Genomic DNA, 13,161 nt, shown 5'->3' on the forward strand with positions numbered 1-13,161 from the left:
ACTTTTTTAAAGTTTCTATTTATTTTGACTCTGATCTTTATTATTTCATTTCTTCTACTAACTTGGGGCTCCATTTGTTCTTTTTCTGGTTCTTTTATGTGTGAGGTGGGATTGTTTACTTCAGATTTTTCTTGTTTACTGAGGTAGGTATATATCACTAAAAAGTTTCTTAGAACTGCTTTTGCTACAATCCATATATTTGGGAGCACTGTGTTTCCATTTTCATTTTATTTCATCTTGATATCTTCACTGATCCATTGGATGTCTAGCAACATATTGGTTAGTTTCCACATGCTTGTGGTTTTTATAATTGTCTTCTTGTAATTCATTTTAATTTTCATACCAGAGTGGTCAGAAAAGATGCTTGACATGATTTCAGTCTTCTTAAATTCACTGAGATTTGTTTTGCAGCCTAATGTGAAAAAGTCCTATGTGAACCTGAAAAGAAGGGGAATTCTGTTGAAGTGGGATATTTCATATATATCTATTAAATCAACCTGATCTAGGCTGTCATTTAAGTATTTGTTGTTGTTCAGTTGCTCAGTTGTGTCCGACACTTCGCAACCCCATGGACAGCAGCATGCCAGGCTCCTTGTCCACCATCTCTTGGAGCTTGCTCAAACTCAGGTCCATTGAGTTGGTGATGCCATCCAACCATCTCATCCTCTTTTGTCCTCTTCTCCCCTTGCATTCTATCTTTCCCAGCATCAAGGTCTTTCCCAGTGAGTTGGACTTTTGCATCAGGTGGCCAAAGTATTAGAAGTTCAGCTTCAGTGCTTTCAATGAATATTGAGGGTTGATTTTTTTTAGGTTTGATCTCCTCACAGACCAAGGGACTCTCAACAGTTTCTCCAACACCACAGTTTAAAAACATCAATTCTTTGGCATTCAACCTTATTGATGGCCCTACTCGCACATCTGTACATGACTACTGGAAAAACCATAGCTTTGACTATAGAAATTTTTGTCAGCAAAGTAATGTCTCTGCTCTTAAATACACTGTCTAGGTTTGTCATAGCTTATTTTCCAAGGAGCAAATGTCTTTTAATTTCATGGCTGCAGTCACCATCTGAAGTTATTTTTGAACTCAAGAAAATAAAATCTATCACTGTTTCCATTGTTTCCCCATCTATTTGCCATGAAGTGATAGGACCAGATGCCATGATATTAGTTTTTTGAATGTTGACTTTTAAGCCAGCTTTTTCACTCTCCTTTATCACATTCATCAAGAGGCTCTTTAGTTCATCTTCACTTTCTGCCGTAAGTGTGGTGTCATCTGCATACCTTAGGTTACTGATATTCCTCCTGGCAAACTTGATTCCAGCTTGTGCTTCATCCAGTCTGGCATTTCGTTGGATGTAGTCTGCGTATAAGTTAAATAAGCAAGGTGACAATATAGAGCCTTGACATACTCCTTTTCCAATTTTGAATTAGTCTTCTGTTCCATGTACAGTTCTAACTGTTTCTTGACCTGATACGGGTTTCTCAGGAGGCAGGTAAGGTGGTCTGGTATTCCCATATTTTTAAGAATTTCCCAGTTTTTTGTGATCCACATAATCAAAGGCTTTAGCATAGTCAATGAAGCAGTAGTAGATGTTTTTTCTGGAATTCTCTTGCTTTTTCTATGATCCAACAGATGTTGGCAGTTTGGTCTCTGGTTCCCCCGCCTTTTCTAAGTCCAGCTTGTATATCTGGAAATTCTAAGTTTACATACTGTTGAAGGCTAGCTTGGAGGATTTTGAGCATGACGTTGCTAGCATGTGAAATGAGTGCACTTCTGTAGTAGTTTGAACATTCTTTGGCATCGCCCATCTTCTGCTTCTGTTAGGCCCATACCATTACTGTCTTATTGTGCCCATCTTTGCATTAAATTTCCCTTGGCATTTGTCATATTCTTGAAGAGATGTCTAGTCTTTTCCATTCTATTGTTTTCCTCTATTTCTTTGCATTGTTCACTTAGGAAGGCTTTCTTATCTCTCATTGCTATTCTTTGGAAATCTGGATTCAGTTGGGTATATCTTTCCTTTCCTCTTTGCCTTTCACTTCTCTTCTTTTCTCAGCTATTTGTAAGGCCTCCTCAGATAACCATTTTGCCTTGTTGAATTTCTTTTTCTCGGGGGGTGGTTTTAATCACTGCCTCCTGAACAACATTACGAAACTCCATCCATAGTTCTCCAGGCACTCTATCAGATCTAATCCCTTGAATCTATTTGTCACTTACACTGTATTATTGTAAGGAATTTAGTTTAGGTCATACCTGAAGGGCCTAGTGGTTTTCCCTGCTTTCTTTAATTTAGTGTGAACTTTATAACAAAGAGTTGATGATCTGAACCATAGTCTGCTCCCAGTCTTGTTTTTGCTAACTGTTTAGAGCTTCTCCATCTTTGGCGGCAAATAATATAATCAATCTGATTTCAGTATTGACCAGATGGGTGATGCCCATGTATAATCGTCTCTTGTGTTGTTGAAAGAGAGTGTTTGCTATGACCAGTGCACTCTTGGCAAAAGTCTGATAACCTTTTCCCTTCTTCATTTTGTACTCCAAGGCCAAACTTGCCTGTTGTTTAAGTATTGTGTTGGCCAAAAATTTCATTTATGTTTTTCCATAAGATGCTATTGGAAAACCCAAAGGAACATTTTTGGCCAACCCAAAAGAATGTTTTCTCATTGATTTTCTTTCTGGATAGTCTATCTATTAAAACAAGTGGGGTGTTAAAGTCCTCTTCTAGTTTTATACAACTGGCATTATCTTGCTTTATACCTGTATTCCTTTGTTAGGTACATAGATATTTGCAAATGTTATATCTTTTTATTGTATTGATCACTCTATAATTATGTAATGACCGTTTCATCTCAGTACAGTGTTTGTTTTAAAGTAAATTTTAAAAATATATAATCATTGCTACCACAGCTTCCTTTTCATTTGCGTGGAAAATCTTTTCCATCAATTCTCTTTCAGTATGTATATATCTTTCTCTCTGAAGTAAGTCTTTGAAGGTTGCATACACATGGGTCTTTAAAAAATAATCCAGTCAACTACTCTGTGTCTTTTGATTGTAATATTTATTCCATTTATATTCAAAGTAATTATTGACAGTATTTACTTATTGCTGTTTCATTAGTTGTTTTCTGTTTAATTCTCTGATTCTTTCTTGTTCTCTTTCCTTGTAATCTGATGACTTTCTTTAGCGCTATGTCTACATTTCTTCTTTTTAAATTTTGTGTATCTATTACAGCCTTTTTTGTTTGCGTTTACCATGAGGTTTTTATGTAACAACCTATGTATATAGCAGCCTAAGTTGATGATCACTTGAGTTCAAATATGTTTTAAAAGTACAATCATGTCCCACATTTTATGTTTTTGATGTCACATTTTGCATCTTTTAATTTTGTATATTGCACAATTAATTGCTTTAGATACCATTTTACTGCTTTTGTCTTTAATATTCATACTATTGTTATAGGTGGTTGATCCACTGTCTTTACTGTATGTTTTCTTTTACTAGCAACATTTTTCCTTTCATGATTTTCCTTTTCTAGTTATGGCGTTTTCTGTTTTTTCTACCTGAAGAAGTCTCTTTTACTATTTCTTGTAAGGCTTGTTTAGTGGTGATAAACTCCTTTAACTTTTGCTTCTTTGGGAAACTCTCTCTCCTTGAATTCTGAATGAATTCTTGCCAGGTAGAGTATTATTGGTTTTTTTTTTTTTTTTTTTTCTTTCAGTACTTTGAATATATAGCATCAGTCTCTACCTACCTGTAAAGATTCTGCTGAAAAATCAGTTGATAATCTTACGGTGGTTCCCTTGTATGTAATGAGTTTTTTTTTCCTTGCTGCCTTTAAGACTCTTCAGTTTTAATTTTTGTTATATTAAGTAAAATGTATTTTGGCATGAATGTCTTTCGGTTCATCTTGTTTGGGACTCTGTGATTCTTGCACTTGGATGTCTGTTTCCTTCAATAATTTAGAAACATTTTCAGCCATTATTTCTTCAGATAGAGTTTCTGCCCCCTAATTCTCCTCCTGTAATCCCTATAATGTAAATATTATTATGCTTAATGTTTTCTCAGAGGTCCCTTAAACTGCCCTCATTTTTAAAAAATTCTTTTTTCTTTTTTGCTATTCCAATTGGGTGATTTCTACTACTCGGTCTTCTAGATTGTTGATCCATTCTTCTGCATCCTCTAATGTGCTGTTAAGTTACTCAAGTGTATTTTCATTTATTATTGTATTCTGAAGTTCTGACTGCTTCTTTTTTATATTTTCTAACTCTTTGTTGAAGCTTACTGATTTCCTCCATTCTTCTGAGTTTGGTGAAGATTTTCATGACTATTTCTTTGAATTCTTTATCTAATAATTGTTTATTTTTGTTTCATTTAGTTCTTTTTATGAGGCTTTGTCTTGCTTTTTTTTTATTACTTTTGTTTTATGAGGTTTTGTCGTGTAGTCTCTGCATTTTGCCTCATTCTCTGTTTGTTTCTATGTGTTGGGTATATCAGATATAGCACTAGGTCTTGAAAGAGTGGTGTTATGTAGACCACTGGTGTACAATGAATTGCAGTGGAACAACTCCCCCTGGTCATCAGGGCCAGGTGCTCTAGGGGTATCTTTATGTATACCAGAGTGCCTTTCTGTTGTGATTGGGCCACAATTCCTGCAGGCATGCTGCATGGCTTGGTAGCTGCTGCAATGCCCTTGCAGACTGGTTGGTCCCCATCCCAACTGTCTGAGACCTGGTCACAACTACTGTAGGTGTGCTTGTGAGCAGGATTGCCCCTCAGTATGGCTGGTTGTGAGGCCCAGCTGTGACCATTGTAGGTGTGCTAGTGTGTAGGGCTGGTCTCCAGGAAATGGAGATGATTTGGAGCGGTGCCAGGTAGGGTGGAGTGAGAGCCACTTTGAGGACTGAGCAGGGGAACTGGGTTGGGCTGGGCTGGCACTTAGCATAAGGCTGGGGTGTGGCACACAATGTTAGTTATATATCTGGAGAATTACAGAAATGATCCCCACCAACAATGGATCAGCTAAGTAGAAGGAGACTAAAAATATATGACATCCACTAGCACTTCTGTTCTTTGAGATAGTTCCACCAGATCTTACCCTTTGGCATATGCCCTTAAATTAATCAATTAATTTCCTTCTTATATGATCCAGGTGCTTTGCAAATCCTCAGTGCTGGGACATGGAGAAAGTTGAAATTGCATACAAGCTCTTCACAAGGGGAGTTTTGATTTCCCACAGCCTACTGGTTCTCCTGGTTATAAACCCCACCAATTCTCAAAGTCAGACATTATGGGGACTTATCTTCCCAGTGCAGGTCTTTTGGGCTGGTGAGCCTGATGTGGAGCTTGAACCCCTCCCTCCTTGAATATTACTTCTTGGGGTAATATTCCTCCTGTGGGTTCTGGCTAGTCCACATCTCTGCCCCTCCTACCCATCTTGATGTGGCCTTTTCTATATATCCTTAACAATATGAATTTTGTTCTGCTAGTCTTTAGGTTACTATTGGAGACAGTTGTAGATGTGGTTTTGGCATTTCTCTGGGAACAAGTAAACTCTTATTCTGCTATCTTTATCTGACTCCTGAAGATAATGCCAGACAATTTTCTAATGGAATATCAGTTTATATTCCCAACATCAATGTTTGATGGCTCCAGTTGTACTGTTTCTTCAACACTTAGTATATTTACATGTATACTGTGGTATCTCTCAGTGGCATTCTTTGCATTTACCAATGACTGTTGATGTTATTCATTTACATATGCTCTCGCTAGTAAAGCAATGCTCAGAATTCTCCAAGCCAGGCTTCAGCAATATGTGAACCATGAACTTCCACGTGTTCAAGCTGGTTTTAGAAAAGGCAGAGGAACCAAAGATCAAATTGCCAACATCCGCTGGATCATGGGAAAAGCAAGAGAGTTCCAAAAAAGCATCTATTTCTGCTTTATTGACTATACCAAATCCTTTGACTGTGTGGATCACAATAAACTGTGGAAAACTCTTCAAGAAATGGGAATACCAGACCACCTGACCTGCCTCTTGAGAAACCCATATGCAGGTCAGGAAGCAACAGTTAGAACTAGACATGGAACAACAGACTGGTTCCAAATAGGAAAAGGAGTATGTTAAGGCTGTATATTGTCACCCTGCTTATTTAATTTATATGCAGAGTACATCATGAGAAACAGTGGACTGGAAGAAACACAAGCTGGAATCAAGATTGCCAGGAGAAATATCAATAACCTCAGATATGCAGATGATACCACCCTTATGGCAGAAAGTGAAGAGAAACTACAAAGCCTCTTGATGAAAATGAAAGAGAAGAGTGAAAAAGTTGGCTAAAAACTCAACATTCAGAAAACTAAGATCATGGCATCTAGTCCCATCACTTCATGGGAAATAGATGGGGAAACAGTGGAAACAGTGTCAAACTTTATTTTGGGGGGCTTCAAAATCACTGCAGATGATGATTGCAGCCATGAAATTAAAAGACCCTTACTCCTTGGAAGTAAAGTTATGACCAACCTAGAGAGCATATTCAAAAGCAGAGACATTACTTTGCCAACAAAGGTTTGTCTAGTCAAGGCTATGGTTTTTCCTGTGGTCATGTATGGATGTGAGAGTTGGACTGTGAAGAAAGCTGAGTGCCGAAGAATTGATGCTTTTGAATGTGGTGTTGGATAAGATTCTTGAGAGTCCCTTGGACTGCAAGGAGATCCAACCAGACCATTCTAGGGGAGATCAGTCCTGGGTGTTCATTGGAAGGACGGATGGTAAAGCTGAAACTGCAATACTTTGGCCACCTCATGCGAAGAGTTGACTCATTGGAAAAGACCCTGATGCTGGGAGGGATTGGGGGCAGGAGGAGAAGGGGACGACAGAGGATGAGATGGCTGGATGGCATCACCAACTCGATGGACATGAGTTTGAATAAACTCCAGGAGTTGTTGATGGACAGGGAGGCCTGGTGTGCTCTGATTCATGGGGTCACAAAGAGTCAGACATGACTGAGCGACTGAACTAATTGACCGGATATTTGTATCTTCATTTTTGTAAAGTCAGTGTTCAAGTCTTTTGCTTATTTTAAAATTGGGTTTTCTGCCAATTTTATTAGTAGTTTTCAATTCAAAATAGTTTTCCTTTGTGTGACTTGCCTTTTGACTCATTTAATGATGTCTTTTGATGATTATGCCTTCACTATCATGGTTATATTTGCTATGTTTTTGTTCTGAAAGCTTTATTGCTTTATCTTTCACATTTAGATGTAGAAAAGTTGTAAACTAAAACCAACCTGTATGAAGTAAGATGGGAATCAAAGTTCATTATGTGCTTATGGAAATCCATTTGAATCGGCATCATTAATTGAGATGAACATCCTCTCTTCACTGCATTTTGTGTCAATTCTGTCATATTTGTGCATCTATTTCTAGACATTTTATTCCATTGTTCTCAAACTTTAGCATGCACAGAATTACTTGAGTGGCTCGTTAAAACAAGAATAATGGGTTCCAACTCCAAATCTTCTGGTTTAGTAGGTCAGGGATGGGGCCTGAAAAGCTGCATTTCTAAAAATCTGAGCTTATGCAGATAACCAAACTTTAAGAAAAAATTATTCTTTCTGTTACATTGCTCTATTTCTCTGTCTTAGTTACTATAGTTTAAAAAACACATATATGGTAGTATATGTCTACCATATTTATTCTTTCTCAATATTTCCTTGGAGATCCTTAACATTTTGCATTTCTGTGTACATTTTTAAATCACTTTACATTTCCATGTAAACTTTAGAATCAACTGATCAGATGATCATTCTGCGTGCGTGCGTGTGTGCGCGCACACACACACTCACACACACACAGGATTTTGATTGGGATAGCATTAAATCTTTAGATTAATTTAGGGAAAATTGTCATCTCCCCATGATTGGGTTTTCCAAAGCAAGAACATGGTATATTTCTTCATTTAGATAGGTCTTCTTTAATATTTCAATTGTTTTTTTTGTAATATTCCATGAAAATGTCTTACATAACTTATGTTAGATTTATTCCTGGGTATTTTTATTTTTTAATTCAAATAACACCATTTGAATGTTTTTATGCTATTCAAATGACATAATTTTATATTTAGCTTTTTGTTTGTGGCTTATATATAGATATACAGCTGATTTTTCTATATAGACTTTTTATTTAGCAGTAGAACAGAGACCATAATTTTGTACTTTAAGAAAGAGTCCAGGAGATTTTGACAAATACCAACATTTGAAAGCAACTGCAATAGAGATGTGCTGTTAAATATGCATTCTGTAGGCCAACAGAATCAATATCACTTGGGAGTTTATTAGAACTATGCAGGGATCAAGTTAGGGTGAATAAGCAACTTTGGGAGGGAATGGTTTTCTGACACAGGAGATGTTCATGGGAAACCTTTCTATTATGATCAAAATATTTTACAGTATCATGTTCTGACTGGTAGAGGCCATAATGTTTAGAAACCAAAATTCAAATTATGATAAACATCTTTGATTCATATCGATCCCAGGCAACATGGAGTGATTTATATTCCTATATCTTAGTAATGAGGTTAGGCAGATAGAGACCGCTTTTGGTCTTAGAAATATCTCTGATTCAATAAGTTACTTACCTTATTGGATTTTTTGAAGATACCAAACAAAATGTAGCGAAACACAAAGGTTTTCACTTTCCACAAGGTGGTCTCCAGAAGGAATATCAAGAGGAGGAAAAGAAGTCCTGTGACAGCCATTGCAAGTAAGTATCTTCCAACTGCATCATATTCCAAGGTATATATACTACGCTCAGTTACTGATGACAACAACAAATAAAATATGGACTTACTTTAAAAGTTAACTCAATGAGCAAACTTTAAAAAGTCAACAAATAGGAAGCACTAAGGAATGGTTATCAAACAAGCTCAAAATTAACGTATTTAATTGTATGTTTAAATAACTTTGCATGTCATTGAAAATATTTCAAAATCTGTTACAGTCCAAAATCTATACAGTCCATGGAATTCTCCGGGCCAGAATAATGGAGTGGGTAGCCTTTCCCTTCTCTAGGGATCTTCCCAACCCAGGGATTGAATCCAGGTCTCCTGCATTGCAGGCATATTCTTTACTAGCTGAGCCCTCAAAATCCATTAATGGAGGCAAAGCCTTTAATTGCATGAACTTTGTCTTGCTATAGTTCTAGGCATCCATTCCCAACATAGATGGTCAGAATCATTGGGTGAATGCCCACTCACAGTAATCAGAGTACTGGGTAGTAGCAGAGACTCTCCTTGCCCTCAAATATTATTTTCTCTGAAAATAGATAGAGGTTTGAAAATTGGAGCAGGAGCAGAAGAATCACCTGGTAGTGTGCTACATATACACTTTAACCTATAAGAGTTAAAGGTTAAAGTTTAAAAGTTAGTTGTAACTTAACATTTAAACTTCAGTTGTAAATGCCTAAGAGCTGGTACTTTTCCAATTACTTATGAGAAAACTTTATAATTACAAGGTTTTGAATTCATGATAGTGAAAGCAGTAGATTCATAAAAGCAGTAAAGATCAAATTTCTTTTTTACTTTTAAAAAACTTCATATTAATATATGATATACATACATGGAAATCCACCTAAGTATAGGACTCATTGAATTTTTAGAAACTGAAAATATCTATATAACAAGCAATATTTTTCACCCAGTTTTAAACTTCAACTGAGTCATATTTTTTCTTTTCTCTTTTACTTTCTTCCTTTCTTTCGCTCTTTCCTTCTAGTTTATAATTGTACATGCGTGCATGTCTGCTGAGTCATTTCCATCGTGCCTGACTCTTTGTGACCTTGTGGAGTGTAGCCCGCCAAGCTCCTCTGTCCGTGAAGATTCTCCAGGCAAGAATACTGGAGTGGGTGGTGATGTCCTCATCCAGGAGATCTTCCTGACCCAGGGATCAAACCTGAATCTCTTAAGTCTCATGCATTGGCAGGTGGGTTCTTTACCACTAACGTCACGTGGGAAGCCCATTTATCACTGGACATACTTTTTGTAGTTATCACTCGAGACATTACTTTATGCATACATAACTTTCAGAATCATGATGTTCTTCTTTTTACCAGTCTGAGTGAAGTGTAAAAAACATTTCCATGATTTATATCTCTTTAACACCCCCATTTATTACCGTCTTAAATATCCCCACTATATACACTGAGAACATTATCATACACTGTTACCATTTTTGCTTTAACCACCAAACTTGAGAAAACTCAAGAGCAGATATAGTGTCCACCATATTTTTATTTTTTTCACTGTTTTTTCTTGATGCTTCAAAATTCTTTCTTCAATCATTTATGTTTACAGAATCTCTAGAGCCATTCTTTCAGGACTTCTAGAGGTGACAAATTTATATATTCTTCATCTGAAAATGTCTTGATTTCCCCTTCATTCTTGAAAGTTATTTCCTACCTATATGAAGTTTTGAGTAGACAGTTTTTTATTTACTTGAAAATAATGTGCTGCTTCTTTTGGTGTTTATGCTCTCTGATGAGAAATCTATAAATGAGAGGAATTGTTTTGCCTTTATGGATAAGGTATCATTTTTTTCTATAGCTGCTTTTCTCTAGTTTTCAAAGTTTAATTATGATATCTCTTGGCATGAATTTCTTCAGTATTTTTAGAATTGAGATATAATTAATATATAACATTAGTTTCAGGTATATAACATAATAATTTGATATTTGTATATGTTGAGAAATGATCACCACGATAAGACTTATTAATATCCATCACTACACATACTTTTGCTTTTTTGTGTGTGATGAGAACTTTTAATATATACTCTCTTAGCAACTTTCAATTATACAATTCAGTATAAATATCTATATTTATCATTCTGTACATTACATCCCCATGAGTTATTTATTTTATAACTGGAAGTTTGTACCTTTTAAATCCCTTCTCCCATTTTGCCCAACCTCACATCCTCCACCTCTTGCAACCATCAGTTTGTTATTCATGAGTTTTTTTTAAAGACTCCACATGTAAGTGAAATAATATGATATTCATCTTTCTCTGTTTGACTTATTTCACTAGGCATAATGCTTTCAAGGTATATCTGTAATGTCTCAAATGGCAAGATTTCCTCCTCATTTGTGGATAAATAATATTCCATTACATATACACCCCATTTTCTTAATGCATTCATCCATGGCTATCATTTCTCATGAGAAAAATGCATTATGCATATGAGTAGTGAATCTTAGCTCTAACTTGTACAAGCTGTATAATAGAATAAGTTATTCAATTTTGTATAAGCTTTAGTCCAAAGAGAGAATAGCACAAAACTTGAATAACTGTAAAGATTCAAAATAATGTCGCTATTCACATGCAATAATTAATTGACTAGTTTTAACTCTGATGAGCCTTGGGTAGCCCAAGATACTTACCTGCTTTACTACAATTCATAACGGAAGAAACCTTTTCCTTTGAGGTACATGCAAATTTTGTGTGCTGGATATCATAATGCCGGCTGATGCTCATCCCAAAATTATGTATAGGTAACACCATCATTGCATTAAGCAGGAGGCTTTTAGAAGCAGCTTCTTCACCTGTGTTTAAAAAGATAATAACATTAGCATGGTTTATATGAAATGAACTGTCCCAGGAAAGCAAAATCTCCCTAAGTTGATCAAACTAAACTGAGAAAATTACAAAGCCATATTATCATCCTTGTAAATCTCTTGCCACTAAGTATACTGTCTCTGATATCTTGTAGTGTAGTTTGTGATGGTAATTACAAAACTGGAAAATCCTTTTGGGAAAGCTGACGTCCATATTATCTCTCTTCTGTCACTTGATGTGAACAGTAAACTCATATTGATTATTTCTCATGTCTCTTATCCTATATGATCAATAAAAATAGTCATAATGAGAAATTAGCCTCATACTCAACAATGAGAAAGAGATAGAGGAACATTTTAAAAGTTGAAAGGAGGTATATTTTCAAAGAACCAAACTTAAAGCTAACTGTGTGTTCACGCTTAGTTGCTCAGTCATGTCCAATTCTTTTTGATCCTGTGGACTGGAGCCCAGCAGGCTCCTCTGTCCATGGAATTCTCCAGGCAAGAATACTGGAATGGGTAGCAATTCTCTTCTCCAGAGGATCTTTCCAACTCAGGAATCAAACCCAGATCTCCTGCATTGCAGACAGATTCCTTAACATCTGAGCCACAAGGGAAGCCCTACAACTGAGATTTCTCTAAATATTAAATTAATATGTATAACGTGCTGTGTGCTTAGTGACCACTCTTTGAAACCCCATGGACTGCAGCCCACCAGGCTCCTCTGTCCATGGGGATTCTGCAGGCAAGAATACTGAAGTGGGTAGGCGTGCCTTTCTCCAGGGGATCTTCCCAATCCAGGGATTGAACCCAGATCTCCTGCAATTGCAGGCAGATTCTTTATTGACTGAGCCACAAGGGAAGCCCAAGAATACTGGAGTGGGTAGCCTATCCTTCTCCAAGGGATCTTCCTGACCCAGGAATCAAACTGGGGTCTCTTGCATTGCAGGCGGATTCTTTACCAGCTGAGCTACCAGGGAAGCCCATAAGTGTAATAGTTGATGAACATACATGAGTAAATATAAAAGTAGTTAAGATATTAAGACTTCAAGATTGAGTTCAGATAATTGGGAATGAGGATAAAATATGTCTGAGCAAAAAATATTTGTAAGATACTGACAAGAGAGAGGTGATGAGCAAAGATGATAGAGGATAAATGAGGTTCTTAGGATGTAAATTTCCCAAGTGGTTAAGTCACACCAAGCATGTTCAAAGCGGATAAAAATTAGTTTAGACCCACATAATATGATGGCCAGAAATAATTCTGGACATTGACTGGCCACTTTAGTATTGAAAAACGGGAAAGTGTTAGTCACTCAGTTGTGTCTGACTCTTTACAATCCCATAGAATGTAGCCTGCCAGGCTCCTCTCTCCATGAAATTCTCCAAGCAAGAAAGCATGCTAAAAGTAGTAAGTGTCATTTCATGCTAAAAGTAGTAAGTGTCATTTCTCCTTGGTTATATTTACTCCTTATAATTTTTTTATGTGATTTTAAACAGGCTACTCTGAAAACTATAAAACATTGATAAAGGGAATCAAAAATTATTT

At 36.5% G+C, this 13,161-nt stretch overlaps 1 protein-coding gene across 1 annotated transcript in view; it reads right to left on the reverse strand.

Moving 5' to 3' along the window:
- Nucleotides 1-13,161, reverse strand: part of LOC113883381 (ATP-binding cassette sub-family A member 3-like) — a 211,026-nt gene that overhangs the window by 30,687 nt on the left and 167,178 nt on the right. The window contains 2 exon segments of the mRNA XM_027527055.1: nt 8,641-8,819; nt 11,439-11,600. Coding sequence (XP_027382856.1) covers nt 8,641-8,819; nt 11,439-11,600 — 341 coding nt within the window.

This window comes from Bos indicus x Bos taurus, chromosome 25 (assembly GCF_003369695.1).
Source record: "Bos indicus x Bos taurus breed Angus x Brahman F1 hybrid chromosome 25, Bos_hybrid_MaternalHap_v2.0, whole genome shotgun sequence".
NCBI lineage: Eukaryota > Metazoa > Chordata > Mammalia > Artiodactyla > Bovidae > Bos > Bos indicus x Bos taurus.